Source organism: Zonotrichia leucophrys, chromosome 4, assembly GCF_028769735.1.
Source record: "Zonotrichia leucophrys gambelii isolate GWCS_2022_RI chromosome 4, RI_Zleu_2.0, whole genome shotgun sequence".
NCBI classification, from domain to species: domain Eukaryota; kingdom Metazoa; phylum Chordata; class Aves; order Passeriformes; family Passerellidae; genus Zonotrichia; species Zonotrichia leucophrys.
Window position 1 is genome coordinate 48,184,908 of NC_088173.1, and position 21,762 is coordinate 48,206,669.

The following is a 21,762-nucleotide window of genomic DNA, read 5'->3' on the forward strand; positions in this document are numbered from 1 at the left end:
GTTTTACCATAAGTTTTAAATCAAGTTTACCACAGGTTATCAAAGTCAATTTGAGCACCTCCCATTCACAGGCTGATAACATGATGTTGTCAAGGCCTTGAAACTCCAGTGGACTTAGGCGTACTCAAATCTAGCAGTCTTGTAGAGAAAAATCAATGTGACTCTCCAAAAATGAATCATGGCATCACAGAATGTGCTGAGCTGGAAGGGACCCACCAGGATCATGGAGTCTGACTCCTGGCCCTGCACTCCTCCCCAGGAGTCACAGCATGAGCCTGAGAGCATTGTTCAAATGCTTTGTGAGCTCTGTCAGGCTGGTGCTGTGACACTGCCCTGGGGAGCTGTTCCAGTGCCCAAACACCCTCTGGGTGAAGAACCTTCTCCTGATGTCCAACCTAAACCTCCCTGGCTCAATTCATGCCATTTCCTTGAGTCCTGTCCCTGCTCATGAGAGGGAAGGGATCTGTACCTGCCCCTCTGCTTCCCCTCACAAGGATGTTGAAGACCACAATGTCTCTCCTCAGTCTCTTCCTCTCCAAGCTGAACAGACCAAGTGATCTCAGCCACTCTTCCAGACCCTCCACCATCCTTGTGGACCTTCTCTGGATGGTTTCTCATGGCTTAATGTCTTTATTATATTGTGGCACCCCAGAACTGCCCCCAGCACTGGAGCTGAGGCCACCCCAGTGCAGAGGGGACAATCCCCTCCCTTGCCCAGCTAGCAATGCTGTCCCTGATGTCCCCAGGGCAGGGCTGCCCTCCTGGCTGCCAGGGCACTGCTGACTCACATTCAACTTTCCATCAACAGGATCCCCAGGGCCCTTTTTGTGGCCTTACTTTCCAGTATCTCATTGCCCAGTCTGTCTGTACATCCAGGGTTGACCCACCCCAGGTGCAGAATCCTGCACTTGTCCTTATTGCCTTTCATTTGGTTGATGATTGCTCATCTCTCTTATCTCTGAGCTCTTGCAGGGCCTCTTTGCTCTCAGGGGAGTTGACAGCACCTCCCAATGAAGTGTCCTTGGCACAGTTGCTTAGCATTCCTTTCAGCTCCATGTCCAGGCCATTTAGGAAGGTGTTGAAGAGCACAGGGCGAGGAGGGAGCCCTGCAGAGCCTGGACACGAGCAGGTCACCCCACTCCCTATAATCCTTTGTGCCTGACCCATGAGCCAGTGGCTCACCCATCATGTGACAGGGTTATCCAGCTCTGTGTTGGATATCTTGTCCAGAAGGATCTTCTGAGATACGGTGTGCAAAGCTTTGCTCAACTCCAAAAAGATGGCATCTACTGGCTTTCCTAGATCAACCAAGTAGGTCACTCTGTTGTAGAAGGATTCAACAGGCAGGACTTTCCCCTCACAAAGCTGTGCTGGCTGGTTGCATTATCCTACAGCTGTTTTTCAGTACCTCCCCAAATAATCTTTTCCATGACTTTACCATGATTAAATTGATCTTTTCCATGATTAGGCACTGAAGTGACACTGACAGAGCTGTAGTTTCTGGGATCTTCCTTCTCATACTTCTTGAAAACTGTGATGATGTCTACCAGTTTCCAGTCAGCTGGGATGTCTCAGGATTCCTGAAACCATTCAAAAATCATCAAGAAATGTTTTTCAGTGACATCAGCTAGCTCCTTGAGGATGCTGTGATGAATCCCATCAGGCCCCATGGATTTGTAGGGATCCAGCTGCAGCAACAGATCCTGCACAAGTTCAGGGTCAACTGGGCATTGATGATTCTCACCATGATGATCCTCCAGCTCAGGGCACTGAGACCCCCTTGGTCCATCATCAGCATTGAGGACAGGGGCAAAGAATGCATTAAACACCTCTTGCCTTGTCCATATCCCTGTCCCTGTTTGTGGGGTGACCATCCCCACCCTGTAACAGGCTGATGCTATTTCAATACTGCCTTTTGCCATTAATGTATTTAACAAAACTCTTCATTGTTCCCTACATTTCTGGCCACCTTCAACTCCACATGAGCTTTGGCCACATGAATTTCTCCCTACAGTGCCAAGCAGCATCTCTGTGCTCTTGTCATGTCACCTGACCTCATTGTACTCAGCATGCACCTCCTTTTTTTGGCTTACATCCAAGAGGACATCCCTGCTCAGCCCAGCCTTCTGCCTTGCCTGCTTGACTTGCAACATTTAGGAATTGCCTGCTCCTGTGCCCTTAGGAGGAGGTGTTTAAAAACTGACAAGCACTGATGGACCCCAGCACCAGCAAAAACATTTTCCCAGAGGACTTTATTTACTTGAACAGCTTTATGCCTGCTCTCCTCATGTCCAGAGCTGCTGTTTTCCTGGAACTTTTCCTCCTGTCAAATGATGGCGATCATTATGGCAAGTCCCCTCCTCAGATGTGATACCCTATCAGGCAAGACAAGCCTTTCAAATCGTTCTTCCAGATTGTTCCAGCAACTTCAGCACAAGCCACTCTGGCCCACTCTGAGATTAATCTCCCGGTAAGATGCTGGTTCTTACCATCTGCCATCACTCACCAAGCCTTTTTCAAAGGCACACAGTGACCACTCCTCTTGCTGCTTCGCCCAAATTCTGAGCACTGTGACTACATTACATTCTGCTGTTCTGTCACCATCCCTTACTCTCCTGGCAGGTTCAGATGAAAAATAAAAAAACCTTCCTTCCTGCACAAAGCTCTGCACATGCAATCAGCACATTTCAGGCCAACAGCAGCTGCAATTCCACAGTAAATGACACACACCCCCAAGGTTATGTAGTCAGTAACCTTTGTGAAGGCACCCTGGGATCCATCTCAAACACTACAGGAACCCACTGGGATTCAAAGCCCTTTCTAAATCTAAGATTCTCCTCATTCAGTCAGTGCAATGGATATTGGCAAAATTCGTTTAACTTTAAAATAACATTTGTTTAGCAATGATACAATAAGGGTCTGCCTAAATTACAGAACTCTATTCCATAATCCACAGGTATTAAATCTTTCATTTCTCAGAACTCACGTGAAACTCTGTAAATCTTGGAAGTATTTTTCATTTGCAAGTGTCTTCAGTTCTCCTCTTGGACACTCTGCATGTAGGAGTGTGATAAATTGATAACCCCTCCAAGAATTAATGAAAAAGCAAGCAAAGTCTGAATAAAATCACGCTTTGAATTCCTTGCTCATGGGAAACAGCACACAAACTCTCTTGGACACCAAGGAGTGCCTGGATTTCTCACAATACCCCTTATACAAATGCCCATGAGTTTCAGACCTTTCTCAAAAACAAGCTGTCCACATGTCAAACCAATTTATGCAAAAAAGGAATGCCTTGATGCTACAAATGGGAACTCCTCCACTGCACAACTTGATCTCACCAGGAAACAGCATATGGAATATTCAGCACAAACCACCTTTGCAGATTCACAGACCAATGAGACTAAAAAGCCAGGTGTCAAACACTGAGCAGGAAAGCTGAAGCAGCTTCACTATCTAACATTTAATTAGAGTGAGACCCCAAACCATAAAGAGAAGGTTTAGCAACAGAGCAGCAAGCTGAAATGCAGTGTAACAAAATTTGCTTAAAAACTATCAAAGCCAGCCACCAGAAATCAGGAGTGTCATGGATTTGAGGTGAACATTACTGCTTTCCTTTCTGCAGGCTTTGAGGAATGCAGCATGTACATGACAAGGCTTTTATGAAGGGCCTGGCTAATATGAATGCCCATTATAGCTGCTGTACTGCACTATCTGGAAGGCCACAGGAACAAACAAGCTCTGCCAGGTGAGCAAAGAAGAAAAGCTTTCAGGAGCAAAAACTCTTAGGCACTTCCCCAAGCCTCCTCTCTCAACACCATTCCTCTGTATTTAGACAAAAGTTCAACATCCAGAGCAATGCCTGCAGTCATTTTTCATTCAATTATATTTCACGGGTAAGATGTTCAAAAGTGACCTCTAATTTCAGAAAATGAAATCCCTGAGAACATGCTCAGATATCCAGGGACTCGCTTCAGAACTGCCAGGCAAAACTGGCACTGACACCTCCTGCCCAGTGCTTCAAATATGCTATTTTGGCTTTGCGTTGAAATGAGGATTTAGAATTCTGATTCTAAGGGGACACAGCTTAACAAGTTCTAGTAGTTAGGTTGAAGTACATGAAATAAATACTTTTGGGAGCTTAGCTTTAGGAAAATAATCAAGTCTGAGGGCAAAGAAGTGATGAGGAAAGCAAGGGTGGTGACTTTAGGCTGCAGGTCTTTAAAATTCTGCAAAAAACCACAAAAACACCCACACTAAAATATCTTACATGAGTCAGTAAATACATGTACATACTCCAGGACTGCAGCCATGCTGTTAAGCTTTCTTCTCTGCTCTATTTTGCCCCTAAATGAAAGCCATTCTCCCTTCTTTCATCTCACAAGATGAGAGCACCTTTTTCTCCCTCTGAAGAACTACTGTATCTCCAGAATAATTTATTTTTAGCACTTGGGTATGAGCTTTGTTTCCTTGTGACTACCAAGGAAACTGATTCAGTTTAGTGATCTAATGAAAAACAACTTCCTTTTTTTTTAAATAAATTCCATTATTAGTGGCATCATTACTATTACATTCCAAATATTCAGGATCCTGAGCTCAAGAGAATAAAATGTAGATTTCAAAATATTTTCCAGGTTGCACAAGCCTAGTCCAAAAAATCACCATCATTCAGGTTAGTCCAACCACATTTCCTCAGTGACCCTCATGATGAATTTGAGACGCCTGATCACAGCCTAGTAAAGCATGGCATGCAGAAATCAGCTGCACAACTGCAGCAGCTGGAGGCACAATCCCCATTTAGGATGAGGGAGAGCAAGGCTGAGCCCTAAGCTCAAAAACCATGAAGCAACAAGTCCACTGGAGGGTCAGGAAACACCACTGACTGAAAGGGAAGCATGTGTTTGCCAACAGGATTCCAACCAGGAATTGATTAAAATTGCAGCTTTTCAATTAGATGATGTCTGTTTGAAACACCCAGATTAGTCAAATGTAATTGTTGTCCCAGAATAGTCAAATTTAATTGTTGTCAGGCTCTGGAAACTCTGAGAAGAAAAAACAACTTGAAATCTTCAATATAGATCACAAAAGATCAGTAGAAATTTTTATATTGTTTGAGGGGGGAAAAAACTTGAAGCCTTCAATACATACCACAAAAAAATCAAGAGAAATTTTCATATTTTTTGGGGGAGAAAGTTGCTTCCCCTTCTAAGACTACTGCAAGTACAGTGGATCAGAGATACTACTGGCAAAGTAAGAATACAAAAACAAACATAGTGAAGAGTAATCAGTAATTCTACCAAAGGCAAGAGAGATCCTGTGAAGGTGAAACCTGTAAGGGGACACCCTTGACATTCAAATAGAGTTGCAAGGAACCACTGGTATCTCCTGTAACAGGAAAAGAGGAAAGGACCTAAGCTAAGTCAGTCATTCTTTTCAGGGAAGTCTGAATGACAAAAAGCCTTGCAAGTGCTGACCCCACATTAAACACTCCTTCTGAACACGTATATAGAAATAGAATGAGTATGCAGGAACCTATATCTTAATTCACCCAGTAACAAGAGGCAAAAAAAAACCCAAAAAAAAACAAAAAAACCACCATAATCAACATAATCAAGGAAAGAACAAGTGTAATGCAAAGGAAATGGTATATATTCAAATAATATTTGAAAAAACTTTTAAAATCTCACTACCTTTGCCATGCAATTCATTCAGTGAAGTTATCTGCAATAACCAGGCTTTAAAATAGACATATCATAAAAGGGCAAGAGGCTTCCTTTTCTTTTTCAAACTCATTTTCTTATATCATGATTTATGGAACAGATATTGTGGAAAATATAATTCACTAAGTTGATAGCTCTATTCCAAACAGTCATACATCAAATGACATTACAAACAAGCACTGCAATCAGCAACAGGTCAGTCAATGGTATCTATTTCAGAACTTCAATTCCAAGATTAACTGCTTCATATTTTATTTGGTAAAAGCTGTTACACAAGGCACATGAAGAGATCAAAGGCTTAAAGAAAACAGCTAAGAGAGTGAAAATAAAGATTAATAATATGAAACACTATTTTATAAAGCTGCTAAGGAATGAAAAAAGGGTGAAGCTAAATTTTAATGGTAGACATCATTTGCGCTGCTACTTTACCTTACAAATAAAAACACAGCTTTGTTTCTGGGAAGTACACATCACCTTCAAGGAAGTACACAGATTTCAATTTTAATAACCTCAACTAAACTTCTAACCAATAAAAACATGTCTGATTGGTTTGGGGTTTCTTCTTCCAAAATCCCCCAGCTGCAGGTAGCTCTCCAAAACCAAGCCCATTCCTCACCTCTAACAGATTTTGCTCAATCCTTATTTGGATGAACTCCTAATCAGCCTGCTAGTTCTTACCTTCTCTAATCCCTTCACCTTTACTACTTGATTTCAGCACCAGTTTGCCCAGGGTTGTTCAGAGAGGCAGCTTTGGCCATACCTGAGCAGAGGCAGCACAGACACACCTATGAAATGCATGCAGGTGAAGAACATGGAGCCACAGTGTACCACAGCAGTAAATTCTCAGAGTGAAGCATTCAAAAGCACCTAGGAAACCACCCCAATCATTTTCAGACTGAAATTTTAGAAAAAAAAAAACCCAGGCTTAAAGATGTGCATCCAGATAGGTCAAATGAAAACCACAAAAACCTCCCTGACAACTGGCTAGGCTGCAGTATTGCCAAGTGCAATCCACTTGCTCATTTGGGCAAATAAGACACCTTGGCACATCCCCCAAAATGGTATTTTGTCCCTCCCCCCCCCCACCCCTTGTTTTTTCTGCTTAAATGAAAGATTATCAGTCCCTGGAATCCAAACACAAGACAGAGAGAGATATCACAGTGTGTGCTAATTAAAGCAGTACAAGAACAGTTAAAAACCATAAATAAAAAAATAAAAACCCTCCTGTATCCAAACTAGTGATTTGCTGAATTCTAATTTTTGTAAACAATTCCTCAAAGAAAATCTTCAAATGCAGTGATGAACAGCTTTTATGCTCTGTTATTGTTTTCTACTTAAGCTTGAAGCACTATACTTGCCCAGTGTGTAAGAGGGTGTGAGAAGACTGAAGCAAATTTAAAATCCTTACGCAAACTTCCATGGAAAATGTCAGATGTCTCCATGCTCACTCTGTCCTTATAATGATAATTTATGCTGCTTGCCAAGATTTCCAAGATGACCACTGACTTCTTGTGGGACATGAATTTGTGGAGAATTTTTCAAGTTTGACAGAAGGTTTATATTGTACGGATTTGTATGGCACTGTGTGCTAGTTACAGCAGTACAGGAACAATTAAAAACCATAAATATGCTCTGTATCCAAATTAGTGATTTGCTGAATTCAAACTCTTGTAAGCAATTCCTCAAAGAAAATAAATGCAGTGAGGAACAACTTTTAGGGTCTGTAATTCTTTTCTGCTTAAGTACTATACTTGCCCACTGTGTGAGAAGACTGAAGCAAATTTAAAATCCTTATGCAAACTTCCATGGGCAGATGTCTCCATGCTCACTCTGTCCTTATAATGATAATTTCCAAGATGACCACTGACTTCTTGTGGGACATGAATTTGTAGAGAATTTTTCAAGTTTGACAGAAGGTTTACATTGCATAGCAAATGACAGTATAAACAAGCACTGTAAGAAGTAGCAGGTCAGTCAATTGTATCTATTTCAGAACTTCAATTCCAAGATTAACTACTTCATATTTTAATTGGTAAAAGCTCTTCTTTTATTTTATTCTTTAAAGCTACATGCTCTAGTTTAGCTCTTGTTTTATCTCATTCACTAAAATGTCAGTTCAACGGGGGATCCTGGATCTGCAGCCCACCTGTGCTCAGAATGACCGAGATCATTCCAACACCCATTGCTCCCAGCCCAACCACGATGCAGAATGCCTCTGGCACATGGAGCACTGCGTTAGGACACGTTTTTCCAGCTCGTAACCTCCTGCACTCTCCACCAAAGGAGCACTTACTGCCATTGTCGTCAGAGTCCTCACTGCTGCTAGGAAGCCGATGTCGTTTCATGATCTCCCCGGGAAACAGCAGGCAGCCTGGGAAGCAATGAGACAGCACTTAACCCCAGGTAATGACACACACTCAGCAGCTTGCGCTTCTGATGGCATGCGAGCATTTACAGCACACAAAGGAAAACAAACAACTCCAGCAGCAGCTGAAAGATGAACAGGGAACCTCTCAAGGGTGCTTAATTAGGCTGTTATCCCAGGAGCAGGTGAACAGCACTGGAGAGTGGCAGTGACAGTCCCACCCATGCTTTCCCCCCACCAAAAAGCTGAATTTTGTCCTGAGAGGCGTTAAAATCACTAAATATCCGCAGCCAATGTGCTTAACTTCCCCTGCCTATTCTGCCACTAGATTCGCAATACAATAACGTTTTTCCTGCTTGTGTCAATATTTACTTTGGCTAATATATTTTTGGAGCAATTTTGTTCCTGTTTAAAGTGCCAGATTTACGAAATCGGAGATTAAAGTCATCCACTTACACATAAAAAACAAAACATCAGCAGTAGCAAGCCCAGTTTTCCCAGATTAACTAAACATGCATCATCTATGCCCTGGAAAGCACCACCCTCTAAGATGAGAGGGTTACGTCCTCCTGCAGGGACATTTCAGCACCATGCCTAACACTAACTGTTCTTTGGGAGTAAGATTATTCAGATGATTACTCAGAGGCTCCTCCAAATTGCCAGATTTCTACCAATACCAAATTCATGAGCACGTGGGGCTGTGACAAAAAGGCCCAAAGTTCCAAATCTTTCTAAGTGGTGTTCTCATGGCACTGACATTTTCACGTGTATTCCCTGTGGAATGAAGCCAAATTCAGTAACAACAAGGAAGCTGTAAATAGCTAGTCAGTATTTACATGTAAAAAGCTATTAAAAAGTGCAAGTTGAAGAGCAGGCAAAGACATGACAAGACAAGTCCAGAAAGGCATATCCACCATAAGTTAAACTGACAAGGGCTCTAGATGCACATCAAAACCCCTGAGTCTTTGCTTATCACATATCAATCCTGGTATCAGCAAGGTCTGGGCACTCTGCTGGCAGCAAATCCCTCATACCCACCTCTGCACACAGCCAAAATATTCCTTTGCTTCTAGCTAAGTGCAGAAAATCTAACCTTATTTCCATGTGAGCTCAGACTTTCTCAAACCCTCTCAACAAAACTCCTTGCAGTGGTCCTTCAGTGCAAGAATTAACTGCTCCAACTTTGTTCACTGAAAGCACAGCTCATTGTAAGAAATTCAGTAATGCCTTTAACTTTTCTAAGACTGATACCCAAAATAAGAAAACCTAAAAAAACCTGACACTATTTACAATAAGGCACAAAAATATCTGCTTGCAGAGAAATTAATACAGTTCTAAGAGCATGAGCATTGCAGGATTGCCTCCTATTTCATATTACACCTGTAAACAGAGTTGGGGGCAAGCCTCCCTCCCATAGACTGACTTTTCAGAGTGGGATTTAACACACCTGTCACTGAAACATGTAACAGTTTTGAACTGCAAAGTTTGCTCACTAAAAAGAAGCTGAATGGTTCACATCACCAAGACCTTTTGTCACCACTTCATAAAGCAAAAGTTCACATGCAGTGTCTGATGCCAGAGAATAAAGACTCATCAGTGGCAGCCTCTTACAGGGCTAGAAGAATTCTCTCCAAAAATTGCTTTGAAGCAGGCCAAAACTTTGTGTGTATGATGGGAGATGGAAATGCTGCCAGTGGATAAATACCCACACCAGCCAGGACCATCAAAACCCACTGAATACAGATCTGGTATAAATTTAAGAGATCCAGAGCCAAATTCCTATACAGTCACTTAGAAAGACAAAAAGCCAATATTCAGATCCAAAACAGGCTAAGACAGAGCTGAAAAATCAATTAGTTCTTACAAGGCCAAAACTAGAGGGATGAATATCTATCTGTAAGGTCCTTGTTCTATTAGTTCACATATTAATAACAGCAATGTAAAAGAAGATATTCACTTAGCAAAAATCTCCCATAAACAAACTTGGAAGAAAATCCAGGAAATTTGTTCTGTCTCAAAAGTGTAATTTGTATATTTCTGGTTCATTTCTTGGTTTATTTCCCATATGGACTGAAAAGCACAATACACTGATAAGCAAAACAACAGAGTTTATGTACACTAAGACACACCTGTGAACTTGCAACAAACAAGAAAATTTGGAGTTCTGCTCCTTCACATCCTTCTGGACAAGCGTATTTTGAGCTGATCTTCTCCTAACATACTTTCTGCAAATTCAAAAAAAAAAAAAATAAAGAAAAAGATGGAACTTTCTTCTTCCTACCACGTGTCTTTAAAAAACCCAACATCTCCTTTTTGGTTGCTGTTTAAAGGAGAGTGGTAATCACACCTCCCACAGTTTAAGCACTCTCCAGAGCTTTTCAGGAAATAATCCAGAGCAGAAGCCACTTTCCTGAGCACAGAGTATTTAGATAAGGCAGCTAATTTGCTTGTCCACTGTAGTCAGGCATCTGAAGTTGGCCACACTGAAAAGCCTGTGTTCTCAATTGTAACATTAAAAGAAATATCCCATTTGATGAAACTCCTGGGAGATTGTTTTATAGATCTGTGTGGGGGAAAAAAATTAAACTTAGAGATTTCATTTTCCCATCTTTGAGCCTAACCTGAGTTTACAGGGAGCTAAATTACAGATGAGAAAACAGCATTCGGCTTCTCAGAGCAAGACTCAAACCTTGTAAGATTAACCCCCTGGAACTTCAGTCATTAGAAGAACAGCTTTTTTTGAACCTCTAAAATAATTTTAAACTGCTGCCGCCAGATGTTCATATCTAACACATGTTCTAGAGGTAACACTGGAAGAGCTAACAAGACGTACAACCACGCAAACTGAAATGCTCCTGGTTTCTGTCAGGTGGTGGTGACTCAAAGTCACACAAGAAACATGTTAAAAAGTACACATTAAAAACAAACATGGGTTATGGATAGTGAGTTAGATGCAGACTGATACTTCAAGTTTTTGCCCTGTTCCAGCAGGCAAACACTACAATCACTATGCCTGTAAGCAAAGAGAATTCCCATGTAAGCATAAAAGCAGCAAAACATTGGAGGCCAGCTTTAATAGCAGGAGTAAAAGCTATGCACCCCAGCCTGCAACACTTGCAGGGCAGGAGGAGACACCCAGATGACTGAGCTCAATTCCTAAGTGCCTGCAATCACATAATTGCTCTCCAGCCCTGAAGTTCCCACAAAAATACACTGCAGCCACCCAGGCCACAGAACAAGCTCCCAAACCCCTTCTCAGAATGAATGAAAGAATGAATGTGACTTTCTCTGAAGAAAGGACACAGCCAAGCAGTGCTTGTGGGTGAACCCAGGATCTTCCATCAAACATTTCTGGTTTTCCCAAATTCTTATACCAGCCCAAAAGGGTGCTTGCCCAACACACTGTTCACCTAAAGGGAAAGCCCAGCACTCCAAAAGCTGCTGCATCCAACAACCCTAAGGTGGCAAAGGCTGCCCCACCAAGCCACACTCTCTGTGAGTTTCCAGTGACTCCTGTGAATTCCTAATAACTCAGCAACTTTATTTACAAACTTTCAGTTTCATTTCCTCGAAAGAGGATTGTTTCTTTTTGTTAAAAGCATCCTTTCAGAAATCAGTCAGACCAAAACCTAGCACGCTGATGATGTTTTCCCCTGACACACCAGTGTAACATCCACCAATTTACTGGGAAGAAACCAAACTGGGCTCAGGCTAATGCCAGCTTTCAGCCAAACACAGCTTTTGAGAAACAGCCACGATTCTGCTGGCAACGTTACTCCAATTCCACAGGCAGCAAAGCGTCCAAGAGCACTTCATGCAGTCACACCAGCATGATAAATGCACCAATGGGACACAGACCATGCCTTTTTAGCCCCCAGTCACCCTCAGATGAGCTGGCCACACCAGGGCAGCACAGCTGAGGCCAAGCACAGCTTAGAGCACGCCCTACAGCTTAGAGCACGCCCTACTGAGCTGCTCCAGAGGCTGGAGGTGCTGCTCTGTTTTACAGAAACACATCACCAGTTGCTTTTCCACTCTTTTTAATCGTGCTTGCCCTGGAAGTTAAGCTCTGGGTTTTGCTCAATGATTAGATACAAACTTTAAACATAAGAACGTAACTTTGGACTTCCATGGTGCCTTTGCTCAAATTGGTTTTGAAGGCAAAATTACACCACCTGAAACTGACTTCTGTATTTTGGAGAGCGTGGGAAGCCTTTTTCAAAACACTTGTAAATGTTGTGCAAATGAAATGACTGGACAATAATCTAATATAATCAATGTCAGGTCACACAACAGCATTTGAATTTACATATTCTTGTGGGGCTGAGCAACAAACACCTCAATCTATACAAATAACTAGATGCAGGTAGGCATGGAGGCTTTGCTGTCCATTTCCCAGTATTTGATGACAGATGCAGTGCAATGGGTTAGACTCAGCAACCTGACACAGCACAGCAAATTCACTATTTTTAGCAGTGTCATTACCATGCTCTCCATCCTTACCTCTCCAAGAGATAAATTACCAAAAAACCCTAAGACCCCACTGGACATTGATGTCAAGGCTTCCTTTTTCCTCCCACACTGGAGTCACAGGAGTTGCACTGTGCTGTGCAACTGTAAAAAATGCAAAGAGCAGAACTCCAGAAACCACCCCAAGAAACTGGGACAACAGTGTGCACACACACATCCATGTGCACAGTTAATAACCCCACATAGATCTTCACTCAGTTTGACCTCAAGTAGAGACACAATCAAAGAGAAAGATGCAAAGTGTGTCAGTCCTTGTTATGCAAATAGCTAAACAGAACCAGATTGTAAAAAAAAATTATACATGGGAAAATCTACATCCTCAGGTCAAAGGTTTTCCACAGCACAATTCTTAGTGAAGTATTTTCAAGGGCTGCATAAACCCCTGGGTAAAAGAGTGTATAATTCAAACTCTGACAGACAATTAACTGTAACCATGTTAACGGGTGTCACTGTAACAAACTGCACCGAACAGCTGCACAGACAGAATGGGAAGAAAGCAGAGTTATGACAGATGTACACCCTGAAGACAAACTGAAAAACTGCCTTTTCCTCAAAGTAACCCACTAACTGCAATGAAATGAAGACCTAATTATCTCTAGTACACAAGAAATTGCTCCAGAACACCTATTGTACAAATGGAAGTGAAGTGTGACACAGCTTAATAAAATGGGTAGAAGATGCAGACATTTGGCTTCTATTATTGGGCTCTTTTTAAATAGCTTATTTATAACACCACCCCTTGTTCACTGACACCTGACATCACAAGAAGCTTTTTAGCTTCTACCCTAGACCTAAAACAAAAAAAAAAAAACAAAACAAAAAAAAAGGAAGCACATCAGAAATAAGCTGTATTACTAAAATCCAGCTAAAACTTTTAAATTACATTATGCAGCACCGTCCACAGTGCAAAGAGTCACAGACCTTAAATCTGGAGGATGAAAATCTTCCAAGTCTCACAAAACAAAGAAGTACTTGGCAAACAAGCCCAACAGTGTTCTCCACAGGGAATATTTCTACTAAATTCAGCACACCTATTCAAAATTTATCAATACATGAAAAAAACACAATTTGGCCATATCAACCAACACTTCTCAGGAATCCACGTGCTCATTTATGCACCTGTGCAAGTCAGCTCATAATGTCAACTTCCTACCTGAGCAGCGCCAGCAAATTATTCCCAAAGTGTGGGGGAGTGAGAGAACCTGACCATACAAAATCTTGAGCAATGCATAAACTGGGTTCCAAGAATTAATGCAACCCAACCTGTACCCACTGCAGTTCATCTCTTCCACCTTGGTCATCTCCAGCTGAAAACAGGAGCATGAAGCAGCAGTACTAAACACATGGAGAAATCATTTGAGGAAACACTGGAAGTTTGGGTTTTTTTACTAGTTCTGTGAATTGGGAATGAAACCAGAGAAGCTGGAAGGGAAATCTGCAGCTGTGAGAGGAAAGGGGAGTTTATTATTATTATTTTATTTTAAACATATGTATTAAACATAGCTCAAAAGCAGGGAGCAAGTGGTATCTGAAGCCAGAGGGAAAATCCTGCCACTAAAACATACAATCCTTGCTGTTTCAACAATATCCCACTGAGTGTGAGAAACCTCTAGAAATAGAATCATAACAAGCACATTTTGGCAGAACTTTAATGAAGGTTTTAGGTTTGCAAGTGTGGGCAGCTTCTGACTTAGTCAAAAGACAGCACCTGCTTAAAAAGGAAATTATTCCAAATAACAGCTAAATGTTTCTCAGAAAAATGGGGCTGGCATAAAAGCATCTTCAGCCTTTGACATCAAAACGTCAATTAAGATGTGTCGCTAAATCCTGCTGGAATTTCGGCCTGTTTGACTGGGAAGGGGTGAGGGGCTGACAGATCTCAGGATGCCCCGGCTCTCACCTGCCGGTGAGCCTAATAAACTTTCTCAGAAGGAGCCGATCAGCCGGAGAGGGCCGGCAGGAGAAGCTGGCCGGCGGCAGGTGCGGGCTCGGAGCCGCTTCCCGCAGGCTGACAGCAGCCGAGCCTTCGGGACTCACTTCCAAAGCCGCGCTCACGCCGATCCCCGGCTGCAGCCCGGCCGGGTGCCGCTCAGGGCGGCTCTCCTCATCCTCCTCCCGCAGCGATCCCATCTCGGCTCCGCGCCCGCCACCCCGGAGCCAGCGGGGCACGGCGGGCCGAGGTCACGGAGCAGCCTCCCGGCCGGGCTATACCTCCCCCGCGGGGGTGGCACCTTCCCGGCCAGCTGCCATGGGAAGCAGCCCGGCTCGCCCCCTCCTTCTCCTGCCTGCCGGCAGCCGCTCCTCCCCGCCGCCGGCCGCACCAATCCGCTCGGCCACGGCTGCAAATCAAACTTGGTGCCCCCGGCTCCGCCGCCGCTGGCTCCAAGCGCTGTCACTGCCCAAAACGGCCGCGGCACCTTCCCCGCCCGCCTCCCCCCGGGGGCGGACGGGACGGCGGATGGAGCGGCGGCTCGGAGACGAGCTCATTTTCTCTGTCCGTCTCTCCTCCCACTCCCAGACAGTTCTGGAAACTGTGTTATCACCTCTTGTCACAGGAAACCAACCAGCAGGCGGTGCAAACAAACAAACACCCTTTGCCTCCACCCTTCCCAAAATCATCCTATCGGGAACCAACGGGCGGGCGCGAACGGGAAGGGAAAAGCAAATAATAAAAAAAAAATTCCGCAAATTAAACCGAAACAACAAAACATCCCCCCTCCACCTCCTCTCCCCCAAAAAACCCCACAAACCGAACACCGCCAAAATTCTCCTGGGAGCTGGCGACTAGGCGAGCCCAGGGGCGGGCAGGGTGGCTTTGTCTAAGAGGAACAAGTGGAACGATGGCTGGAGCCGCACTCACCTCCCCGGGGAGAGCGGCCCGTTACACAGCAATGCCGCAGCCCCGCTCCGTCCCGCTCGCCGGGCACCGAGGCAAGAGCCGCGCCGCCGAGCTGCCCCGACCGCCGCCCGAGCAACTTGGGGCGTCCGCCGCCGCTCCCCGCGCTCCCCCCGCGATGTTACGGTGGCGCCCCGACACCGCCGGCCGCCTTTGCGCTCCCTCGCCCACAAACTCCGGCCCGGCCACGCGGGTTCGCCCCTCGGCCTGCGCCGGGAGGCAGCGCCGGGAGGGGCCGGGCCCCCCCGCGTCCTGCCCAAGTTCTGTGCGCGCCCCCCGCGCCGCTCCCGCCGCAGCCCTCGCGGCCGGGGGCGCCGTGCACCTGCCGGCCGCTGCCCCGATGCCGCCCCGCGCATTTCCCCGCCTTTTCCCACTCTCAAACACGTGCACTTCGGGGCTCGGGCAAGTCGCTCTCCAGCGGGAGACACCGCGCACCCATCTGGGGGGACGGGGCCAGCTCTGACAGCCCGGCGCTCCGCGCCTCCAGCGCCCATCGAGCGGGAGGCACACCGGCTGCGGCTCCAAAAGGCAACTTCTGTTTAATTTCACCGATGAGCAGTTTTTATGCTTTCCAAGCATTTTTCCCCCCCACAAGCCAAATCCAACTGCGACTGGGGGGGGGGGGGGTAAAAGGGAGGGGGGGAAGCAAAGCTGCTCCCGCACACCGAACACCTCCTCTCCCACGCACAGCGCTCCCCGCCCGCGGCGAGAGGCGACGGCTCTCGTGGGCATCTGGGTAACACGGTGCCACACAGTGGCCATGGCTCTCTCTCTCTCCCCCACCCCCTTCCTACACATCACTATCCGAGCAAGACTTGCGCTCTGCCATTGCCATCTGGCTACCAACTTGCTCCAACGCTCCCTACTTTCCGCGGCGGGCGATCCCGGCGCTGCCCCCGCGGCGCAGCCTGCAGCGACGCCTGGGGCGCAGGGCCGGCGGCACGGCACGGCACGGCGCAGAACGGCACGGCACGGAACACCGGCGGCTGCCTCACTTGGCCGCCGCACCTGGGCAGCTGCGCGGTGCAGCGGAACAAAAAGGGAGCCGGAGCCGGCACCGGGCGGCAGCGCTGCCTCCCCTCCCGCCTCCGCCCCGCCACAGCCCCGCACAAGTTGCTTGTGGGATAGCGGAGCCGCAACTCGGCCGCCTCCCCTCGCCCCGTACCGAGCGGCGCGGCTCTTGGCGCCATGTTAATGACGTACTATCTTATTTCCACTAGGCAGCGACCTTCGGCACGAAACTGCTCTCCCGCCGCCTCCGGAGCGACAAAAAAACCCCATCAAATATGGCTGTGCTGGCGGCTCCGCGGCTGGCGCTGCGGCGGGCACGGTTACCTGCTGGCGGCGGCGCGGCGGCGGCGAGGGCGGGCGGCGCGGCCGGGCTCCCCCTGCGCGGAGGGCTCGGGGCCGCCGCATGAGTTCGGGCAGCGGGCACGGAGAGCGGCTCGCTGCGCCACACACACGCACAGCACACACACACACTCTCACACACACACAGATTCCCTCTGACTGACGTTTGTACTTGTTATGGAGGAAGGACTCCGTGAATCAAACTCGTTTCTGGGTCACTGCTGCCACAGGGGGGAGCTGCTTTAATCCCCTGCCAAAACTGGAAGGCGAGGGGAAGGGGGGAGCGGTAATAATAATAATGCAGCGCCGGCGTGGGGAGGCGGCGGCGCGGCCCCGGGGGAGCCGCCGTTAACTCTTGGCGGGCCCGGCCGCACCGTGCGGGGCTCCCGCCGCCCCGCGGAGCCCCCGGGGGAGCGCGGCCGCCCGGCTCCCGCCCGTGGTGTTCCAGCGGGCTGGAAAACGCGGATGAGCGGCTGGGAAATGATACGTGTCTGCGCCCGCATCCCGCCCGCGGCACTGCTGGCCTTACCCTGCGACCATTAAGGCTTCTCTCCAGAAAGATTTAAAGGCGATTTCGCAAGCAGGAATGGTAGCGCTGCGCTGGCTCCCCGCGCAGAACGCGTGAGTCACTATTTTGTCAAGCAGAGAAACTGAGGGTACCAAGAGTTAAACGCCGTGGCCACATGCTTAGCGCATAATTGCCGGGGCAAGAATAAAACTGCACGCTCCCTATTCTCAGCCCCCAGCGTTATCCCTCTGGCTCGTTAACTTTGATACTTCTCAAAGACTAGAAAGAGCCAACACAATCTGCGGTTCAGTTCACATCTCTGTAGCAGGAGAGGAAATTATCTTAAATTGGCACCAAATGACATACTAAACTTCCCATTACCTAAAGAGCGTGTTTGAATGCAGATTTCCTTATTTTTTCCACATAAATCGCTTTACCTCCCGCCATACACCTGTGCTCCCTGAGTGAAAAACTCCCCCTTTCGAACAGAATTCCTGAGCAGATACAGTCTGAGGTAATAAACACCACAGAGAAGATTCAGCATCAGCTCAGACACAGAATGAAGGCGATCCGTGTAAAGTAATCCCCATAGTATGCAAATACAAATGAATGCAGCCTCCACAGCAACATCAGCCTGCCAAGGAATCACACCTTAGTTCAGCAGAGGAATTGGGTCGTTACTCATCCCTGCAAACCGAGCCATTTATTCTGCTGTCTCACCCAGCCACCCACCCAATAATGGAGCAGTACTTACACTGAATCTGCACATCCTAAAAAGTTGTACTTTACTACAAAAACATCCTCCCCCCTGGAGATATTCTTTCGCTGGGAAAATCAGACGGTCGTGGTTTTGTTCACAGAACACCCTGAAGCACCTTCACATTTTCGAGTCTAAGCCTTTGATTCCCTTGTTTTCTACTGCATGAAAATACAAAAAGGCATGAATTCCCTACTTTTTTCCTGCTCTTGCCTTGGCATCCAGATCTGTAAAGATACCTGTTGGCATAGCTTTCTGTACATCAGCAGCTTAATTAGGAACATCAACGATGATCCATGCAACACACCCCATCATAGTACCTGATAATTATAATAAACTTACTGACACACCCCTGTCACCTTACCCTGAACTTCCAGGGCTGCTAATTTTTGATACTGACTGGAGTCTGAGTTGTTTAGTATTTCCTGAACCTGTTGCTGTGCCATGGTATAAAGCCCAAACAGAACAGGTCTGAGTTTTTCCCCTGAGTGGTTTGCAGGCCCCTCAGGAGCTCAGGGACTGCTTCTTATAAGTTCATAAAGAGTAATGCCAGTTAGCAAAGCTCCTGTCAATTGGCATTTATTATCCAGAGGCATGCACTTCTACTGGGCTAATATGATGAAGTTCCTTCTAAATAATTTTCAATAATATTGTCCATTGTAAAAGACCGCAGAATCACAATAAATGCTATTTGTTCCACTTGGCTGAATTCTTTCCAAGAAGTTCAGAACAAGCTTCTGAGAAGAGCTTAAATGTGAATGGGCTCTAATTTCTCAAGAGGAATGACAGAAACTTTCCTGTCTCAAGCTCTTTGGATTTGAGACAGTAATTCTGTTTCCCTGCAATTAGTTTTCCTTTGCATATATAGCCAAGTTTGTATTACACATTGTATTTTAGGAAACATTTCTTTTGGAAGCCACATTTAAGATAACGTGATTGTTTTCACATTTAAGATAACATGAATGCTTTCATGGTACCATGAATGTTTTTTAAAAAGTACCATCTCCATTACTGTAGAAATTTCCCCCGATTTCTCCACAAGCAGCTAGCTCAGTCTTTGCAGGAAGGTAACACAACTGGAACAAAGATGCTATTTTGCCTCTCAGTACAGTGCATCCACAGAAACTCCTCTGGAATAATACAGTTCTATGTTTTAAAAGGAAATACTAAAAAAACCAAAGGGCTAGGAGTTGGAAGAAGAATTTTGAAAGTGATTGGAAAACAAAAAGGAAAGGCTACTGCTTCAGCACTACAGGTATGAAATTGTATACCATGGTCAAACAGAGTAGTCTTCTGCTACCTGTACTGACTAAATGTCAAGGTGATGAGGAAAATTCTGCTGTAAGTAGAGTCAGTAGAAGTTTTGACATCAGCCTTTGTCTCTAACAGGTATTTAGCCGCTCAGCAAAACAGGCACTTTGTTATAATAAATAATGTCATAAGGCTCCGTGCCTCTCTCACTTATCTTTCAGTGTTATCATTTATTCCAGGAACACTCAGAGAATATGTATCCAGCTTAGAGTTAGGCTTTGTGCTAGCACAGAGAACTTCTGGTCCCTTCTCCAAGTTGTTTCATCAGATACACTCATGGATATATTAAGCTTTATTTTAATTTTTTATGGTTTGATTAGTTTCTTAATGTTTCCCTCTTGGACTGGTGAGTTTTTAGCAGATGTGCAAATCCAAGGAAAGACTATGTGGCTTTTCAGCTCCCTTTTGTGGAAATCTGTTGCTGTAGCAGTGCCTAATAAAATTATTTCCTTCCTTCCACCACTTTCTTCCTTCCTTTTTTTATTTTCTATTTTGATAATACTCCTTTTACAATTGAAATATTTTCCATTAATTCCTGCAGTTTTCACACATGAAGGTGGAGCTAACAAAACTGAGTTTCTCCTCACTGTTAAATTCAGTCCAAGAATATCACTTAAAATTCAAAACTGTTTTGCTCTTTTGGCTCCAGCTTTCAGGAACTTCCATTTTCTCTTATTTATTTTGAAGATTAGAAACTTGAGGAGAAGCACAGTACAGATCCAAATTAGCTTGTACAATCCACTAGATTGTACTTAAAAAGTGGGATTTTTCATATCTCCTATGATAGATAGGTAGGTATTTTATGGAGCAGAGCAAAAAGACAAATGCAGAGTTTGGCCAATTCCTTTCAAGGTCCATTTTGTCTCTAGCTGGTCTAATCACACAAGCAAGGGAAAAAAAAAATTTGACTCATGCATATGTAAATCTATACCACTTACAAGTTGCATAAGTGCAATATTTTTAACTCCTGCAGAAATAAAAACTTGCTCAATGCAGCTCCTGTATGGGCCATAGAGGAACACAGTTGTCACAGTTTTGTCCAACCCAAATACATCATTTATGGCAAGGTGGCACCTGACTGCTTCACAAAATTATTCACAGAATCCCCCACTGATTGGTGCTCTGGCTTTTTCATTCTTCTCATTATCTACAAGTACCAAAATTTGGTGTGTCTGGATTAGGCAGGTCAAAAAGGCTGAGCTCAGGTAGTAAATTATTGCCTTTGACTCTGAAGATGAGGTTTAACAGGATTGCCTGAGTGATTTGTTTATTCATACACCAAAGATGTGATTTGTCCTGTGCTCCCAACCCTCATTCTTCTGGTTTGTAATTCCTTTGGTTTATTGAGATGAAGTCATGAGAGATCTCTACCTGCATGTATTGGCCAAGTAGTCCAGGAAGGGGAGGCTGTGCCAGTGAAGGATGAGGATGGAAAGGGATGAAAATGAATCCTCAGAGCTGAACTTTTTATTTAGTGGGCTTGCACAGACAGACTTGCGTACTCTTTTTAATGGCAAAACTTGAGATTATAACACCAATTTTATCTGTGGGTAGACAGGGGCCTGCAAAGGTTATATCACTCACACAAGTCACATGTTAAGTCAGCATTAAAACCAAGAATAGAAACCTGAAGTAATGCCTCTCAGTCCAAGGTTTCTAATGATTAAACCATATCCTCCCCTTTGGCCTGGTCCACAGCACAGAACACAGTACAAAGTGTACCCCCATGACATTTTGCACATAGATATTTTAAAATGTTTCTGCAAGTCAGACATAATCATTGCATGGATATGCAACTGCTGACACTGAGAAGGAAGCAGGGACAGGTATGCCCAATAGGTAAAATTAACTACATTCAAAAATTTAAAAGTATAGGTACTGAAATCACATGCTTCCAAATTGTTGTAATTGAAAAGTGGAAGCTGACTGGAAACCAGTAGAACAAGAAGCTCAATGGAACACTGGAAACAGACCTGCAGGTTAAGCTGGATGAAGATGATGCATCACCTTTAAGGGAAATAACACAATTTTGTACATGATGAGAGGAGTAATTAGCAGCCAAGGTAAAGCCCTAAGGATTATGAAAACCTCAGGCAAGTGAGAATTTAGCAGCAAGAGATCAAATCTCAGCTGAAGTATCTACACGTGCCTATCTGGCAGCTCATCAGGCAACATTACAACAGCTCATCTAAATGAACTTCAACATTAAATTGTGTTTGTGCAGGCAGAAATCACGTAGTGAAAGAAAGGTGCTGTGACAAGACTTGTGGAAGAGTTCAAAAGAATCTGATTGCAGATTTTCTGATTGCAGAGTGCAACCTGATA

The 21,762-nt window shown here is 45.1% G+C and overlaps 1 protein-coding gene across 9 annotated transcripts in view; it reads right to left on the bottom strand.

Annotated features, from left to right (window-relative positions):
• Positions 1–21,762, bottom strand: part of JADE1 (jade family PHD finger 1) — a 133,719-nt gene that overhangs the window by 27,713 nt on the left and 84,244 nt on the right. For 3 of the 9 annotated variants that reach the window (XM_064711555.1, XM_064711557.1, XM_064711561.1), the window contains one exon: positions 8,014–8,091. In XM_064711555.1, coding sequence (XP_064567625.1) covers positions 8,014–8,065 — 52 coding nt within the window. In that variant the 5' untranslated portion in view covers positions 8,066–8,091. Of the gene's footprint in view, positions 1–2,986; positions 3,031–8,013; positions 8,092–10,214; positions 10,311–14,515; positions 14,521–15,475; positions 15,638–16,846; positions 16,957–17,025; positions 17,084–21,762 lie in introns of those variants that run through there. The other 6 variants (XM_064711558.1, XM_064711560.1, XM_064711556.1 and 3 more) reach the window with 6 other exon arrangements.